The following is a 19829-nucleotide window of genomic DNA, read 5'->3' as shown; positions in this document are numbered from 1 at the left end:
AAAGCTGTTACTATAGAAACGTGTCTTAGCCTCAATTGCCACTCATTGGTAAGTTCTTTTTCCTTTCTCTCTTTTGCAAGGTTTCAAATAAAATTGCCTTTCTAGAGCACTTCCCCAATCCACCTTTCATCTTATAATCTAACATGTATTTCACAAAGAAGTAAATGGATTGTTCAGGCTCCAGAGATGTCTTTTTTCATGCACAGAATTTTTTATTTTAACAGGATACAATGAGCGATCAAGCACTCGAGGCTCTGTCGGCTTCACTGGGCACCCGGCAAGCAGAACCTGAGCTCGACCTCAGCTCGATTAAGGAAGTCGATGAGGTACTGGCCTTAGAGTTGATTTACAAAGCCTGTTAGTCAGCACGTTACAAAACTGAATGCATGCCGCATGTTTAGAATTCTTGCAAAACTTCTGTTGGAGAGTAAAAGTGACAATTCTTCATTGTGTCTTATTTATTAGCAACTAAGGGGGATAGTTAAATGATTGACTTGTGGAACAGCTAGAATTTTAACATTTCAAATGAATAGGAATCTCCCTTGCTAGAGCTTAACTGACACCTGACTAAACAGGATAACAAGGAGACAGTGCCTGGGGAAATAGTGAAGTTTGTCTGCTATTGTGGCAATTAGAAATTTGTATTTTCAGAAGGGTTCTGGATGCTTCCCTTTATAAGAGAAGGAGATGCCTATGCAAGGAGTGGGACGATCCTTCATTTATCACTATGAGGAAAGATGTTGAAAATTTTGTCTCAAATTAAAATCAAGCAGCAATTACTCGGTAACTAGAGTTCTGCATATTTAGAGAATAGTGCTGATGAATGTTTATCCCACCACACTCCAAGATCTTAACACACCTTCTTAACCAAAGCAAGCTTATATCTGGTGTAGGAAAGTTTTAATATTAAATTAAAATTTTGGTGGAATTTTTCAACTTGGTCCTCTGCGGGGAAGGAGGTAGGAAAGGAGAGAGTTTGCCCGTTCCTGACAAGGCAGTGTTGTGAGGGGATGGCAAGGCAGCCTGGGATCCCTAGGGGCCCACACCACCTCCATCAGCTCAGGGTAGGGGAGCTGGCAGGCATTGCTGTCACAATGCCCCATTCATGCTGTCGCTTCCTGTTCTGAGTCATCAGGGAAGGGGAGTCTCCCTGACTCCCAGCAACTAGCCTTGAGTCTGGGACTACCCTGGTCCAAGATGGGCCAGTTTCTATCTTCGACTTACTTGGAGGGCTCACCGACCACAGTGTGGCACAATAAACTTTATGATGGCGAATGCAGGGGAGCAGGAGAAACCGTTCCTATCCTCCAGGACCAAGTAATGTATTGGGAAGAAGGGAATCTTAATTACAACACAATATGAGATGTACTTACTTAAAGTAGCCCACAGAAGCAGTGCCAGAACCCTGGGGGGAGTCAGGAGACCAAGCTGAGTTGTGGCTTTACCACCTGTGGGGACAGGGCCAAAAGTAAATTGCACTTTTGCCTCAGGCTTCTTACAGACAATTAGGGTGAGGCAATAAATGTGGGAAGGGAGGGTATAAACATGTTGGAAATTCCGGGATTGAAAGAGTCTTAAGAGTGACTAAAAGCAGATAAGCCGATGTTAAAAAAAGGTGACATAAAGTAAGTTCTTAAGCATGTGAGTAACTAGTTTGAGAATCCACATGAATGTATTAAGTTTCCTCTAGAAAACTGCAGAGAAGCAGCAAACTGAAATTCCAGCAAAAAGAACTCTTCTTTTTCACGCTTGTGATGTACTAGTTGTATTAGTCTGTTCTCATGCTGCTAATAAATACATATGGAGACAGGGTAATTTAGAAAGGAAAGAGATTTAATTGACTCACAGTTACACATGGCTGAAAAGACCTTATAATTATGGTGGAAGGTGAATGAGGAGCAAGTCATATCTTACCTGGCAGAAGGCAAGAGAGAGAGCAGATGCCTGGGAACTCCCCTTTATAAAACCATCAGATTTTGTGAGACGTATTCACTATCATGTGAACAGCACAGGAAAGCTCCACCCCCATGATTCATTTACCTCCCACCGGGTGCGTACCACAACACATGGGAATGACAGGAGCTACCATTCAAGATGAGATTTGGGTTGGGGACACAACCAAGCCATATCGCTGGTTTTCCTTTTTAATCATATACAAAGTATAAATGTTTCTGAAAAAGATCTTTCAGTCCTTCTTAAGCTGAATTCTTAGTATCTGACTTAGTGGGTTCTTTACATCCCAGATAGGCTCAGGAAGGTCACTATCAGCCTGGAGGAGTGTCCATTGCCACCCCAGACTAGAGAGCTCTCTGGGGAAAACCACGCAATACTCCAGAGAGGAGACCCATGCCTACTTGGTATTCCTGTCATCTAACATAATGTAAAAGTTTTTTATTCTATAATGATACCCCATTATAAATCTCCCACATTTTTAGTTGTGACTACCTAGTCTAGTGCCATTTCAATTCAGTAGACTCTTTTTTTCTTTTTTCTTTCTTTTTTTTTTTTTTTTTTGAGACGGAGTTTCACTCTTGTTACCCACGCTGGAGTGCAATGGCGCAATCTCGGCTCACTGCAACCTCCGCCTCCTGGGTTCAGGCAATTCTCCTGCCTCAACCTCGTGAGTAGCTGGGATTACAGGCATTCGCCACCATGCCCAGCTAATGTTTTGTATTTTTAGTAGAGATGGGGTTTCACCATGTTGACCAGGATGGTCTCGATCTCTTGACCTCGTGATCCACCCGCCTCAGCCTCCCAAAGTGCTGAGATTACAGGCATGAGCCACTGCGCCCGGCTTAGACTCTTTTTTTTTTTTTTCTATGCCTACTATGTACAAACCACAGTGCAGGCATTTCAAGAATATAAAGATCAAAGAAGAAAATAAAAGTTCTGGCTGCATGTGTAACTCTCACGGTCACAAGCCTGAGATTAGTGGGGAGGACTGTGTTAATAGAGGTGACCCTGGATGTTCCTGAAGGCTGCTGTACCCTAACCTGGGTGGGAAGTGCTGCTCCATGATAGAATTTTTCCATATGCTGAAATAAAGCATGACTGGAAATGTTTAAAAGAAAACCATGACTTCATCCTTTAGTCAGAGTTTCTCAATAAAACAGTAAAACTAATTCCACAGCATAGAACAGTGCCTGTCTCATTAAAAGCGCTCAATAAGGCCAGTGTGGTGACTCACACCTGTAATCCCAGCACTTTGGGAGGCCGAGGTGGGTGGATCACCTGAGGTCGTGAGTTCGAGACCATCCTGACCAACATGGAAAAACCCCGTCTCTATTAAAATTACAAAAAATTTCTCAGGTGTGGTGGTGCATGCCTGAAATCCCAGCTACTGGGGAGGCTGGGGCAGGAGAATCGCTTGAACCCAGGATGCAGAAGTTGTGGTGAGCCAAGGTGGCACCATTGCACTCCAGCCTGGGCAACAAGAATGAAACTCTGTATCAAAAAAAAAAAAAAAAGTGTTTAATAAGTACTAATTAATCAACTAACCAATCAGTAGAGAACTACACTCTTAGGCTAATATATAGACGGGAACCATGGGCTGGGTTGGAATTTGCCAAGTGAACCTCCTACCTTGGTTTGTAAATTAAATCCATGCCTTGATATAAGTACAAATTCTTACGTCTTATGGGACTTCACACTACCCATCAGCAGGTTAAATTGCAAGTGTTGTGTCCTAGCAGTCAGCGATCTACTGTAGAACTACACTTTTATTTGTAATGCAGTTATGTGTTCATGGTTCAGTAAGCTAGAGAAGTCCTGGCATCATTGAAGGGAGTCCTTTTAAAAGAGGTAAAACAAGTTATCCATGCATCACCCAAGATTTGTGATGGGCTGCTTCTCCCATTTCTGAACTGGGTTTAATGTAAAAATTAGTGGTGTTTTCCCTCCTTTCCTTAGATAGCCGCCTCGTTGACTAAGACAGATGAAGGCCATTAAAATAATTGCAACTAACTGCTGCACTGTGCTTACTGTCTTCAAAGGATCTCTTCTTTACTTTTCTCTGGTGATCTTCACAAGTCAGTGAGCGAGATAAGGCTTATTAGTAACCGCATTTTGCAGCTGAAGAAACTGAACCAAAGAAAGGCTAAGTGGCTTCCCAAGGTCGTAGCAGCTGGGAGCAGAGCAGGGCAGCTCCCGGGATCCCTGGCTGGGCTGCTTTTGTTCAGTCACCCGCTGCTACCTTTCTCACAGCTGCCCACCATGGTCTTGTGCTTTGTAGTTTACAAAGCTCTTCCAGATGCTTTTACCAGATTTGGTCTTCTCTATAACACTCAGGAAGTACACAGAGGAAGTGATATCATCTCATTATGTGCATTATCCAACTACTTTTATTTCCCCCTCCACTTTCATCAGGCAAAAGCTAAAGAAGAAAAACTGGAGAAGTGTGGTGAGGATGATGAAACAGTCCCGTCGGAGTACAGATTAAAACCAGCCACGGTAAATTTTTAGCTGCAGTGCGTGACAACGGCAACTTGCCTTTGCATCTTGTTTTGTTGCATCTGTACCCTTGACACTGTCAAAGGACATGTCTGTCCACCGTTCAGATATCAACTCTTAAAACCCTGAACCCTTTTTTCTCTGCTCCCTACAGTTAAACCCCTTGATGGATGGTTTTTCCCTGCCTGGCTTCCTAAGTAGCGACCATGCTCATTAAAATCCCCAGAGATTTAAATGTTTTATTTATTAACAATTCTTACAATAGATCCTTAAACTCAGAAGGAACAATTTGGGGGTAATTTTTCCCCCTAACTGCTATATAGATAAAACAACCATAAGTCTTCTAAGGGGTAGGTATGAATGTACAAAGTTTTACCAGTAGCCTAAGTTAAGGTGGTTTTGTTGCTGTTGTTTTTGATTATGGTGAGGATGGTAGACTAACTCCTGTCATTACATTTATAATTTACTTTTGAAGTCATGCATATAAACACATGGTGGAAAATAGTTGCAATTCTTATATATGCTTAAATATGAGAAGTTTCCAGTTTTTAAAAATATTCTGAATTAGGAAACCTCATATCCAAAAAAACTAAACAGTGCTATAGATGATATCTACCTCTTCACTCTAGCTTGGAGAATTAGGATTTTTTAAAAGCTTTCATTAACATAGCTACATCTTTATTGCCAAAGAACTTTTTTTTCCTGTTACTCTATCCAATAGATGAAAAAGAATTTTTAACAACTTAAAGTAAATGTGCATTCTCTTTGGTAACATCTTGATTTTTACAGCTCAACTCCTTTTTTTATACTATATGAAAAGTAAATCTGAAACACAAATTCATGTAAATCTTAAGAAAAAAACGGCCAACATCTCATATCCTGGAATTCCCAGAAACAAACTTGATCGGACATGAAAGCAAAATTTTCTCATTCATTTCTGATGAATTTTAATTTCATTTACAGGATAAATATGGAAAACCACTATTGCCAGAGCCTGAAGAAAAACCCAAGGTGAGGGAATACACTTTTTTCTGATACTTAAAGACTAATAGACCTGTGAAGTATAAATTAAGATAGTTTTGACAGTCCAGAGTTCACTGTGCAGACTTGTATGCTAACCTAGTACAGAGGAGGCGGGACCTTCTGATGCTAACACCTGGCTGATACCTGCGGCTCCTTTCCGTATCTTTTAAAGATGATCTTCCTCATAAATCATTATTAGACTCTAAATTTCTAGGTAAAATTTATTGCACACTAGAAACTGATGTCAAGAGAGCCCTTAAGTCAGATTAAGCTAGCACTTAGAGTTCCATCCTGATGAAATTCTCTAAGGATTCAGTATCGCCTTAAGTTAGTAGTAACCTGTCAAAATAATATTACAGCAACATTTATTAATCACTTGCCATGCACTTAGCACTACACCAAATGCTTTTTAGATATTATCTTTGTGAGTCCTCAATGAATGAGGACAGTACTGTGGTTATTCCCATTTTACAGTGAGGAACTTGAGACACAGAGGGCCCATGGAAACAACCCAAGGTCATGCAGCTAGAAAATGGCAAGCCAAACCCAGGACTTAGACTTCAGGCCATTCAGTGCTGGGCCCCAGAGTCTTGAATCACATGGCCTTCTGTCATATTACTATTCTCAGTGACACCTTCCACATGCCCTAAACTGATACCACTCTCCTGAAAGAACAAGGGGTAGCAGAACTTTCCTGCCAATATCCCACATAGTCATAGGAACGGAGCATATGATCCGTGTTTTCTCTTATTCAGAAGAGAAGTCATGAGGAAATAGAAAAATAATAATCACATTTTTAAAAATTATACGGATCTTCGTTGGAGAGAACAGGCAATTTTATTTGAACAAAATTCTTCTGAAACTAAAATGTCAAGGGAACCTTTGACCAAGTAAACCATTAATACTTTTGTGGGACTGAGGTGTTTAGTATTTATTTGTTTCATGAAAATTTTATCTTATCATTGATAAATGAAAAAATACACACTTTATAAATTATCTTTGGGTTTTAAGTATGGCCTCATATGTGTTCATCAGAAAAAAATTTTTTGCTCCATGTAAACTTTTTTACGAAGTAAACAAGAGTCCCCTTGTAATAAGGAACTTCTTATATTACAGCCTCGGAGTGAATCAGAACTCATTGATGAACTTTCAGAAGATTTTGACCGGTCTAAATGTAAAGAAAAACCATCTAAGCCAACTGAAAAGACAGAAGTATGTTTCTAAACATAAATCTCTAGTTTTGAGGTTTGTGATCTTAAAACCGTAAGACAGGCCAGGTGGATCGTGAGGTCAGGAGTTCAAGACCATCCTGGCCAACATGGTGAAACCCCATCGCTACTGAAAAACACAAAAATTAACTGGGCATGGTGGCGCGTGCCTGTAATCCCCGCCACCTGGGAGGCTGAGGTAGGAGAATTGCTTGCACCAGGACCTGAGAGGTGGAGGTTGCAGTGAGTAGAGATTGCGCCACAGCACTCCAGCCTGGGCTATAGAGCGAGGCTCTGTCTCAAAATAATAATAATAATAATAATAATAATAATAATAATGTGAGACAATTTTAACATGAAGTAGTCAATTAAAAAGCCCAATATGCCATCTTTTTTTCCATGTCATTTTTGTTTTCCTTTGTGAATGTGCTTTGTTCCCCAACCTAACCCTGATATTCTTGCAATTGAAATCCTGCAATGACTCCTTCAGAAAAGCTCTGGAACCCATGCCTTTTCTGTCCCAGCTTCTGTAACTGACCTGGTTGAAGCTGTCATCAGCCCTCTCCTCTGGGTTGCAGTGGCCTTTCTACAGTCTCCTTCATGTCCACTGGACTCATTTTTTCTCAAGCATGTCTGTAGTCATGCTATTCCTCTGCTTCTATCCCCAGGAACTTCCCATCCCTACAAAAAAAGCTTCCCATTACCATATTCTTGACCCATTTTTCTTTCCTACCAAACTGCGTCCCTGTGTCAGTAAACTGAACAGTAAGTATGTGTCCCTGCTTTTCTCACTTGGTTCCTCTGACTTGATTGGCCTTTCTTTCTAATTCTAGATCAACTAAAGTCTGATTTATTCTTTCAAGGCTCTGCTAAAATATGGCTTTCTTTATCTCCTGCTTTTCCCTCCCTAAACCATATCCATCCAACCTTTATTAAGCAGAACACAACATGGCGGAGGATCTGTAGTTCTTTTTTAATATATCACGATTAAAGCCTTTGTTACAAAGAAGAGCTTAGCTGTTTTCGTCCCTCTTTAACATTTATACCAAGTTTAAGTGGGTAGTAAGTTTCTTGAACAAAGAGATCATATCCTGTTAATGACCATCTGCTGAGCACCTTGCATGTAGGATAGGCATTCCATAAATGTCTGGATTGAAAACAATTTGTTTAAAGTTTGTTCTTTTCTTTCTTTCTTTCTTTCTTTCTTTCTTTCTTTCTTTCTTTCTTTCTTTCTTTCTTTTTTTTTCTTGTTTTCTTTCTTTTCCTCTTCTCTTCTCTTCTCTTCTTTCTTTCTGAGACAAAGTCTCACTCTATTTCCCAGCTGGGAGTACAGTGGCACAGCCTGGGCTCACAGCAGCCTCAATCTCCCAGGCCCAAGCAATCTCCCACCTCAGCCTCCTGAGTAGCTGAGACTACAGGTATATCCCACCATGCTGGCTAACTTTTGTATTTTCTGCAGAGCTGGGGTTTGGCCATGTTGCCCAGGCTGATCTCAAACTCCTGGGCTCAAGCACTCCACCCACCTCGGCCTCCCAAAGTATTGGGATCACGGGCATGAGCCACGATACCCAGCCTTGAAACTTTATCCTTGTAATAAAATAGGATGGTACAGTAGCTCTCAAACTTTAGCATGCATCAGGATCACCTGGAGAGTTTGTTAAAACACAGACTGCTACACTCTACCTGCAAAGTTTCTGACTTAGTACATGGGGTGGGGGTCTAAGAATCCACATCTCTAGGTTTCCTTATGGTGCTGAGGCTGTTAGTTCAAGGACTACACTTCAAGAACTTGTGGTTTATTACTACTACCTTCCATTGCTACATAGCTATATATAAAGTGCTCTTAGATTTGTATCAACACAACATTTTACATAATGCTATATTATATAATAGGCATATTTTATTGTTCTACAAAGTGACAAATAAATACTATAAATAATAGCAATAATTGCCCAAATATATTGAGCTTCCTGTGTTCCCAGGTATTGTGCATAGCACTTTGCCTGCATTGTCTCATAGCCCCATACCAACCCTTCAGATGTGGAGACTGCCGTTCTCATTTTACACATGTGGAAACTCAGTTTCAGTGAGTTCCAGTAACTTGCCTAAGGTGAGAGAGAAAACCAGGCTGAAAAAATGGCAGCGGAAGGGTCTTAGCATGCTTTGACTTATTTACTATTCAACAATCCTCGGGTAGTCAAGAGAATCATGTTCACACCATGTAATGTACCAGAGTGTCTTGTTGTTGGTCTATCCTTGCTCAGGCTTATGAACCAGAATTTCTAAAGCTATTGAGAATACTTGCTTCTTTCCTCAGGAATCTCAGGCCGCTGCTCCGGCCCCTGTGGCGGAGGCTGTGCCTCGGACCTCCATGTGTAGCATACAGTCAGCACCACCGGAGCCGGCTACCTTGGTGAGTGACTCCCTGGGCCTTTAAGCTTGAGAAAGTTTTCTTCCTCCTCCTGTCACTCTCTGCTGTGTGTTATCATCGTTTTATCTTATTCTGACAAATTAAAAATAAAATCTGATATAATGATAGTATCTATTATTTCTTTAGGCTTCAGGGGTGTCCTAGAAACACATACTAAGATTTAAATTATTAATTTTTACTCCAAACTGTGTTTTTCTCTACTCTTCTGAAATTCTTTCTAGTTCCTCAGCTATTGTGGATAATCCTGCTTTTTCACTTTTCTGCATCTTTTAAGCTTATCTGGATTTCCACAGAAAGCCCAATGTCACTTTTTACTGACTTTCTTGGTAAAATGACAGGCATCAAAATCATTATGATTCCTCTCCACTCTCCCAACTACAGGAGGCGGCACTGACTCAATTTCTCTCTCTTTCCTTCTTTTCATGCTTCTCTCTCACCTTCTAATTGTCATGAGAAGTATGATATTTAACTAGCAGAATCTTTGTTTTTCTTTTGATTTTAGTGAGTTTTTTCCCCATTAGTTCATGATAGAATTTGACTCAGGGAATAACACCTGATGGAATTATATTTCATTAATATAGAATTAGTACTTCTTCCCTCTGAACACCTAACTTTTATCATCTATTGTGCCATTGCTCTGGATACTTTGCAGTGTCTTCTCATTAAATTTTCACAAGGACACTGTGATGTTTGTCCTGTTCATCTTCCTATGATAGATGAGGGGAATGAGGCTTTGAGTTGACCTTGAACAATCCACTTAATATTTCAGAGCCTCAGTTGAGATGAAAGATATGGCCCCAGATCACAGCTGTCTTCAAGCATAATGTGGATATGGGCCAGATCTCAAGCTCAAGCATAATTTGATCATTCCTGTAAGGAAAAAAGGCAGAAGGGACATGCTTGAAGGAACCACTTCCAAAGGGATTAGGAGAGGCCTGCAGGTGGAGGACAGGATTACACTGAGAACTGAAAATAGTACCATTTTCTATGAAGACCAGGGAGCCAACAACAGACCAGCACAGAGGTGTGGAGCACTCGGTGTGCCTGGCATGTGCACATTCGGTTGCTGGAGAAGAGGGGCCTTGGAAAGGATGTTGCACAGTGTCTGGGATGCTGTGTGGTGGCTGCCTACTGCCTGGGAAGTCCTTGGTGCCTACTGCAAACGCCTTGAGTCCAGGGCCTCCTTTCTAACTTAGAACCTCAGCCCTCCCCAATTTTTTGAGGTCTCAGGGCACTCTTCAAGAACTTTTTACAACATGGGTGCCAGGCCACAGTGGTAAAGAACAGGAGAGGAGGAGGGACTCTAGGATGACTCCAGTGAAGAAAGCACGCAAAGAGGTCATGATTGGAGTCAAAACGACAATAGCCAGTATTCCCCAGCAGAACTCCTGTGACCAAAACCTGCACCCGCACCATCTGCCTCACCTGCCAAGCGTGACTGCCAGGCCCTTAGAGGGCTCAGTTCCTTCCCAACTTTACCCTGACTGTAGAGCTAAGCATTGGATTGTTAGATGACACAAAACAAAACAGAAAGCTCTTGTTCTCGCCTTCCCTGTCCTTTCCAGGGCCTCAGCCCCACCAACTCTGGCCACGGTTACCAAGGTTACTGTCACTGAGGCAGTTGGCATTTCTGAGATTGTGACACCCGAAAGCCAGAAAGAATAGCTGTGGAGTGTAATAAAGGTCAGTGGACTCAAGAAAAGCAGGAAGATTAGTGAGTAAAGGGAAACAGACCAGAGCAAGGAGCTGAATGTGTTCCCTAGGTGGTTCTTGTGTGTATAAAAAGAAAATTTATTAAGGACACCCAGAGACTTGAGTTGTAGTTTGGTAATATGAAATACTACAGAAATAGAAGTTTTGGTCTTTATTCCTGTTTCCAGATTCCTTCATTCTTAAAACTGCTTCTCCTCCTAGGTTTTCTTTAACTGTTTCAGTAATTTATTAAGCAAGAGTTTGGCAAAGGGCACAAGCTTGGGGAAGCAGTGGTTTCTAAAGATTCTATGGCATAGAATATGAGAAAAGAGGATTGTAGTGTGAGCAAGTGTCTTAAATCATGTAGCAACTTAGATTGCTTGGATAAGACGTGGGTACCAGTACAACTCTTGATATCCTTGTTAAGAGTATTTCAACTCTTAATACTTAATTTAGGTATAATCCCGAACAGGTTAGACAGCTCAGGGATTTTTTTGCAGTTCTTGGGAATAAAACCCATGCAGCATCCAGCCACTAGGTGGTGCTAAATCACTTTTCTAGGCTCCCTCTCCTCTTTGGTGATCTTTTCTTTTGCAGCTCAGTTTAGCAGAAAAACAGCTTTTCTTACTCGAAATAATGGCTAAGATGTAAAACAGAAATACACTTTTACTCTGGAATTTTAATAGATGCTCATTGTGAGGTCAGAGAATTTAATAGTAAGATTAAACTCGGAGATCGTTTAACCGAAGGGCTTTTAAACTTTTGACCAAGACCAACAGCAGTAGGAAATTCATTGATACTGCAGCCCCATCCCCATACAATGGAAGCAACAGTTTAAGGAATAGTATTTATCCCTTCTATGTGTGACTTATTCTCTCTATATAAATATATATGTGTATATATATATGTTTTTGTGGGGGTTTTTTTGAGGCAGAGTCTTGTCCGTCATCCAGGTTGGACTGCGTTGGCGTGATCTCGGCTTACTGCAGCCTCAATCTCCTGGGGTCAAGCAATCTTCCCATCTCAGCCTCTTGAGGAGATGGGACGCACGATCATGCCCTGTAGAGATGGGATCTCACTTTGTTGCCCTGGCTGGTCTTGAAGTCCGGGGCTCAAGCAGTCTTCCCATCTTGGCCTCCTAAAATGCTGTGATCGATTTACAGGTGTGAGCTACTGTGCTTGGTCCTGTACTCTTCATTTAAAAAAAAAAAAAAAAAAAGTCCTGGCCATGACCCATTAAGTTGATTTTTATGAGGCACTGATGTACAGATCATTCCCTTTATTTTCCCTTTACACCATTTATGCTCTGTTTTCATCCAGTGTGATTTTAAACACCAGCATGGCCAGAGTTCATTACATTTTGTGGGAGCACATTTCATTTTGAACAATTGGACCACAGGTAGACAGTTCCCACTGTGCCATTCAGGTTAGCTGGTCACAGGCAGTGTCACCAGAACCAGCCCTGAATCCCCTTTGGCCAGTAAAAGCCCTGTGGAGAGAACAGGCTTCTGAGCCTCCTCTTCTGAGACAAGCCAGGCTGTCTCACAGGAAATGGAGAGGAATGGCTTCTTGTGGGCTCTCTGAAAATCCTTCCTGGGCCATCTACTGAATGATCTCCGTAAGGACCACATCTTTCTTCTTTCCTGGTATTCAGCTTCTCTGTGGTACACCTCAGTCCATTGTCTTTCTTATTTCTAAACCAATTCCGGGTCACGTCTTGTAAGTTTCACAACATCAACATACAATTTGCACACAATGTTTAATATAAGAAATTTGCTCAAATGTGAAACGTTTTTTAAACATAGATTCTAATTCAGTTGATAAGTTATTAAAAGATAATATGTGCCTTTCATCTGAAATAATGATATGCCTTTCTGAATTGTTTATAGCATCTGTTTTAAATGGAGTGATTAACCACCTACTTAATATATCCACTAATGCACTTTTAGAAGGGCACGGTGCCAGACGATGCTGTAGAAGCCTTGGCTGATAGCCTGGGGAAAAAGGAAGCAGATCCAGAAGATGGAAAACCTGTGATGGATAAAGTCAAGGTAATGGCAACTGAGATACTTCTAGAAAATAACTATCATTGATCACCTCCTCCCCCTGCAAATAAGTTATGAGTCATTTGTTGTTGTTTTTTATTTTCCATAAAACATGACCAGCTGGCTTTTTCTATTATTGTGCATATCCTGTTTAATAAGCTAATCCGGAATAAGCAGTAGTGTTGAACCCCCAGAGTGGACAGACAACATGCGCAGACCGGAGGCCTCTGAGTCTCATCTTTGCCCACCTGCACTGACATTGCAGGGACTTGGGAAGGAAGTGGCAGCTGCCTGCTGCTCCTCACAGCTGCCTTGCCGCCCAGCAGGCTTTCTGCTGGTGCCTGAGCCTGCCAGATTAAGTTGCTGTAGGAACACTAAGCATATGGCCATATGTACGTTCTAACCTAATGATAGATTTGTTTACCTCAAATCTAGTCACTCAGGCATTAATTTTATGGGGAGAAAAACATACTAACAATGAAAATGGTATAATTTTTATTCAGGAGAAAGCCAAAGAAGAAGACCGTGAAAAGCTTGGTGAAAAAGAAGAAACAATTCCTCCTGATTATAGATTAGAAGAGGTCAAGGTAAACAGGCTGGAGTCTTTTTCTATTTTATTTTAATTCATACTGAATTCATACACATAACGAAGAGAGTTGGGGACAGACCTGGAATATAAAGATCTTGTTTCTTCATATTTCAAACACCAAATAGTATTAGTCTACTAATAATCACGTTAGAACACCAGATACAAAGCTAAAATATTCCTAAGTAGACTTTTGATCCTCAAGCAAAAGAAATCTAATGTCTAAGCTACCCAGTGTTTTCCTTTCTAACCCACAGCTTGTTACAATACCAGAAATATTTTAAAAACCTTATGTAGATAGGAGAACTAAGATGAGGAATAGGCCAGGCATGGTGGCTCATGTCCATAATCCCAGCACTTTGGGAGGCCAAGGCAGGAGGATCCCTTGAGCCCAGGAGTTCAGAACTAGCCTTGGCAACGTAATAAGACCCCGTCTCTACAAAAATCAAAAACATTAGTCAGATATGGTGGCATGTGCCTGTCTCAGGTACTTGGGAGGCTGAAGTGGGAGGAGCACTTGAGCCCAGGAGGTAGAGCCTGCAGTGAGCCATGATCACACCACTGCACTCCAGCCAGGGTGACAGAGCAAGACCCTGACTCAAAAAGAAGTGAAACATGAAATAATTAAAATAAGCAGCAGTTATTTTATATGAGGAAAATTTTGCAACTTTCAGATGTAAGTTGGAAAAATGAGAGCGCCTATTTAACATTGAGTATAGTGACAAATTGCCCCATTTCCTCTATTTTGAAAGTACAGATTATGCAGAACAAGGGGAAGACCCCGTTATGAGTCTTGTAGTTTAAATGCAGTCACTTAATGAGGCAGATTTGTGGACAGTTGAACAAATGTCAGTCTTCTTTGTAACAGGCCTGAATTAAAAGAGTATTCAACTAAACTTTATTAACAGTTCTAGAAAGTCACATTTCTCACTCATCAATGCGCACTAGCCCATTTATTTAGCAGATACAGGAACTGGACTGAGCTCTCCTTGTTGAAAGTTTCTCATTCTGGGTACCTTTATATTTGCTTCCTTTCTGGGTTTTACAATTCAGTTGAAGCCATAGTATTTCCATTAATTTGGGCTCATTCATACTTTGCTTTGCAAAGTTCCTAGAGAGCATCCTAAGGGCCACATGTTCTGTCTCCACTGGGTGCCCATTCATTAGAGGCTGGTCAAGTGCAGGTAAACTCTCTTCATGAGAAGTGATTGGTTGGTGACTTGCTGTCTCCCTCTACTGAATTTAGTAGTAGTGTTTCAAGAAGCAGCTGTCCCTGATCACTTTATTCTGTAGTTGTTTTATCCTTTTCTGACTTATCTCACACATTATTAGTTACCTATTACTTAATAACATTTTTAGGCACTAGCTTCACCTCTTGTTTAAATTCTATGTTAGTATTCACCAACTATGCTCCCATCAGGTCTCTTCAGTGAGACTCAGCTACCTGAGGGCAGGCCACAACCTCCCCTTCCAGACACAGGATGACGCAGTGATGGAAAATGGATTTCAGTTTGAGTATAGAGCAAAAGTACCCTGAGAGACCCAGGCATCACTTAGAACTAACTTTCTGCCTTTACAGCTGAGAGAGGGTGGAGAGGAATTCCAGGTTCAGCTTTCCCCTGTACCTGAAGAATGGTCAGAAGGCACAAGTCAGTCATGAGGAAAGCAGGTGATATAAGTTGAATATCCCTCATCCAGCATGCCTGGGGACCAGCACTGTTTCAGATTTGAGGCTTTTCTGGATTTTGGAATATTTGCCTTATATCTGTTGAGCACCCCTAATCTGAAAATCCAAAATGCCCCTGCGAGCATTTCCTTTGAGTGTCAGGTCAACACTCAGAAAGTTTCAAATTTTGGAGCATTTAAATTGTTTTCAAATTTTCAGATTAGGGATACTCACCTACTACCTCTAAACCATCGTACCTCGCATTTTCAATGAAACAAAAACCAACCTTAATGAGTTTCCCAGGTGAAATATTCATATATCTGTGTGTCTTTGTATTTACGTGTTTTTGTATAGGTGGATACATGGGACTTAATATTAATATATAGATCTTCTTTTACTAACAAGCCCCAAATGCTTTCTTCATTTTGTCCTATTACTCAAATGTGGCACTTGGAGTCATTTACAGCTTGACATAATCTGAGCCATAAGTTGCACAGTGTTTCACTGACAGGTTAAACTCCCTGAGGGCAAGGCGATTTTCTGTTGTATTGCCAATGCTTAGGTGAGGGCTTGGCACATAGTCCATGCATATGAGTTAGATGTGTGGCTTACAAAGTTAACAGCATTTTCCAGACAACCTCTACAAAGCCCACCCCCAGGTAGGTAAGGGGCTTATCCCACACTGCCCTGCAAACCCCAATCGCAGCACCATATACCACACTATGCTAACTTCATGTTTTCCTCCCGTGGAAGTCTCCGGGCTTCCAAGGTCACAAGCCATACCTCATCCAGTGTGTAGCCCCCATGACTCAGGAGTGCCTGGTGCTTGTGAGCTGTTTGTTGACATAAACTAATTAGAGTGTATTCTCTGGTGAGAGAATCTATTTCCTGACACGATGGATCTAATTTAAAATGTACAACTCCAGGTATAACAGGCCCTTTGTAATGTTTACAGGGTTTCATGCTTGGGATAAAATGCGAAATGATTTCATGCCATGTTTTTTTTCCCTGGATAGGATAAAGATGGAAAGCCACTCCTGCCGAAAGAGTCTAAGGAACAGCTTCCAGTAAGCAAACCAGTTTTCTCTGAGGATATCTTTTCCTTTTGGCCCTGGTTGCAGTGGTGTTCATTGATAACATTTCCTGGTTCTTGCAGCCCATGAGTGAAGACTTCCTTCTGGATGCTTTGTCTGAGGACTTCTCTGGGCCACAAAATGCTTCATCTCTTGTAAGTCTGAAACTCTTGGTTTTCTTCCTTTAGTTTTAGGGTGGCAGGAATAAATGGAAACTGGTGACTTAGAATCTAACTTGGGAACTCAGGAGCAATCATAAAATTAATGGCCCTCAACCCACTTTAGCGATTAAAAGTGTGTTGCGCCATGAAATATTGTCCCAATGCTGTGGATGCTTTTAGCAGTGTAACTATTACCAAGTACCAGTACCCCTGTGAAAAGAGAATTTAAATGTGAGTTTATCCAAAATTACTCCTCAGACAAGTTTACCTATTGATATTTCTACAATTTATTATTTCCCAAATTGCCTCCTAAGGGAACGTAGCTCCACGTGGAATATAGAGTCCCTCAAAGGGAACTCTGTTACTAGGAAAGTTTGGACGATGTTGAGTAATGTTAAGCAGGTTTCTCTACTGTGGGATTTTCATGGCTTTTTATATGCAAATACATAGTGAATCTGTTAGAGTTCCCAAACTTAATAACTGCAGAACCTTTCCTTGTGGGGTCTGGTTTATCTATTTACTGGGAACTAAGTTTTTGGTTTTTTTTGTTTTTGTTCTTGTTTTTGTTTTTTGGATTTTTTTTGAGACAGAGTGTCACTCTGTCGCCCAGGCTGGAGTGCAGTAGCACAATCTCAGCTCACTGCAACCTCTGCCTCCCGAGTTCAAGCAATTCTTCTGCCTCAGCCACCTGAGTAGCTGGGATTACAGGTGTGCACCACCACGCCCAGCTAATTTTTGTACTTTTATTCGAGACGGGGTTTTACCATGTTAGTCAGGCTGGTCTCGAACTCCTGACCTCATGATCTACCCACCATGGCCTCTCAAAGTGCTGGGATTACAAGCGTGAGCCACTGCACCCAGCCAGGAACTCAGTTTTTAAACCGCTGAATGTATCATTGGCAGTCAGTTGGAAAAGAGATTAACGGTTTCTATGACAGTGGCATAGAAAATATATCAGTTGGAGAATAGGCAGAATGACAACTAGAAGAAATAATGATTCTTTGGAATTGCCTGAAGTTTTTGCTTTTGTTGAATGAAGCAATAAAGCCCCTCAAAGAAGGGCTTACTAACCAGAGCATGTTCTTCTCTGTACCCCTGTAAAAGCACCATGCTGCTCAGTCACCTCATCCCATGACCTTCCCCTCATCCTCTTCCATACAGACCACATCACAGGCAAAGCACTCCAGCCTTGATTTAGAAACCATAAGATACAGGGAAGAATACAGTATGAGAAGTATCCCAGGACTGTGGAGAGTCATATCAATACACTGATGCAGAACATATGAACAAATTGTGGGGAACACGAGCTCAATTCCCTTCCTCCTGCTATCGTTATTGCAACAGTTAGGGTTTTTTTTTTCTTTTAGAAATTCAAAGATTTGGAAAAAGTAACAATGCATATATATGCCCCCCTCAAAGATATGTAGCAGTGAAATGGTGAGATGAAACAACCATTTAAAAAAAAAATTTCTTACTCTTAAAAAAGTAGCAAAGAAAAACATTAGTGTCAATAATATAGTTAAGAAAGTAGAAATAACTAATAAGAGAACCAAATAATTAAAATAGAACGTAATTTAGGGGAAAGTTCCTAGAACTTTGGGGGAAAAGTATCACATATGGCTCATAATTAATGTTCATATATAAAAGAGTAACTCCCGTACATACCATGCTCTTTGATCATAATAAAATAGAACATAAATGCTATATAAAAAGAAAAACTTAAAAATATTCCCCTAATAATACTGAAATCACCTTGATAATAGACTATTTTAAAACATCAAAGATATTACAAATGAAAATCTTTGAGAGGCAGCTGAAGCCGTAGTCATGTGATAGATACATTTATTGTCATAAACGCCTTCATCAATAATGGGGATAGAGAAAAAGAGAAACCTGACAAACCAAATGTTTATTGAATTTTACACTTAAAATTTCTAAAAGTTATGATAAGGTAACCACCCAAAAGACAGTAGCAATAAGCATACCAAGAAATGAAAATAGCAGCATGGAAGTTAACTGGGCAATAGTTGTCTCTTTTGAAATAACAAATACTTTATGAAATACTAGCAAATGCAAAAGAGGAAAACAAACTTACAAAAAAAATTAAATTTTAAGAGTAATATAATAATATATGAGATTAACTCAATTATTAGTAGATTAAAGCCAATAGTCAGCTGGTTTTTATGAATTTTTAACATTTTACAAAACACTGGTAAATGTAATAGAAAAAATAATCTTCCTAACTACATTTAACATAAATTTGAGAAAATACAATAATCAGTGCAAGACCACAACTAAATTATTAGGAAACACTCCGTACAACAATTTTCTAAGATTAAACAAAAATATAAAACTACATAATTCAAAAAACTTAAAAAAAAAAAAAAGACTGAAGAAAAGATTGCATTGGTTCTCAAACTCTCCTTCTACTGAAGGTTTAAAGATGACTCCTTTAACTGTTGAACACTCAGTTCTTATGTGGCATAAATATGTCATGAAAAAGATGGGGTCACATAGTTGCTTCTATGAGTAATTATGGTGCTAATTTTAAAATCTGACAAACATAACAGTATCGGCTAAAGTTACTTAAACCTGTAGATGCAAAAATTACATACAACATAAATAAAACATAACAAATATTTAAGAAACTATTTGCCATTATCATAAATACTGATTCAGTAGCAGGAAAATTGTCAATATATTGTAGTGGTATATCAAATAGAAACAATCAAATTATCATGTCCACGTAAAATATATATTTAAAATTTTACATACATTCATATTATAACTAAAAACTTTTAAAAAGTAGACAATCCCTTAATGGGTTAAAGAGGCTTTAGTTTTTAGAATCAAATATTCGATATCATGCTGGAGGCATTTTCCTTAAAAGCAAAAACTGAAAAGTTTATTGTCATTTCTACTTATTATCGTATGGAAGAATCATTACTAACACATGAAAAAGAAATAACAAACATTAAAAGGGAACATTTGGATGTATTTGTGGATAGCACTGCTTGTAGATAATATATTTGTAAGTAACATTATGCCATGCATATTAGTAACAAGAGATGAGAAAATGTAATTAATATGAAATCAGATTTATGTAAACTACAAAGGAGAAATGATTAGAAAAATAGCCAGGCACGGTGGCTCATGCCTGTAATCCCAGCACTTTGGGAGGCCGAGCGGGGTGGATCATGAGGTCAGGAGTTCGAGACCATCCTGACCAACATGGTGAAACCCCATCTGTACTAAAATGAAAAAAAAATTAGTTGGGTATGGTGGGGTGTGCCTGTAGTCCCAGCTACTTGGGAGGCTGAGGCAGAACTGCTTGAACCTGGGAGGCGGAGGTTGCAATGAGGTGAGATTGCGCCACTGCACTCCAGCCTGGTGCCTAGCAATAGAGCGAGACGCTGTCTCGGGAAAAAAAAAAAGAAAAGAAAAAGAAAAAGAAGCACACAAAAAAGATGGAAGACCATGCATTAAGTCAGTTTA

General features: G+C 40.2%; 1 protein-coding gene across 33 annotated transcripts in view; it reads left to right on the top strand.

Moving 5' to 3' along the window:
* Positions 1–19829, top strand: part of CAST (calpastatin) — a 106502-nt gene that overhangs the window by 73691 nt on the left and 12982 nt on the right. For all 33 annotated transcript variants that reach the window (XM_074383209.1, XM_074383213.1, XM_074383202.1 and 30 more), the window contains 9 exons: positions 225–326; positions 4366–4449; positions 5413–5460; positions 6589–6684; positions 8998–9093; positions 12753–12854; positions 13352–13435; positions 16117–16167; positions 16257–16328. In XM_074383209.1, coding sequence (XP_074239310.1) covers positions 225–326; positions 4366–4449; positions 5413–5460; positions 6589–6684; positions 8998–9093; positions 12753–12854; positions 13352–13435; positions 16117–16167; positions 16257–16328 — 735 coding nt within the window. The remainder of the gene's footprint in view (positions 1–224; positions 327–4365; positions 4450–5412; positions 5461–6588; positions 6685–8997; positions 9094–12752; positions 12855–13351; positions 13436–16116; positions 16168–16256; positions 16329–19829) is intronic.

Source organism: Saimiri boliviensis, chromosome 1 (assembly GCF_048565385.1).
Source record: "Saimiri boliviensis isolate mSaiBol1 chromosome 1, mSaiBol1.pri, whole genome shotgun sequence".
Lineage (NCBI taxonomy): Eukaryota > Metazoa > Chordata > Mammalia > Primates > Cebidae > Saimiri > Saimiri boliviensis.
This window is presented reverse-complemented; position numbering and strand designations above follow the sequence as displayed.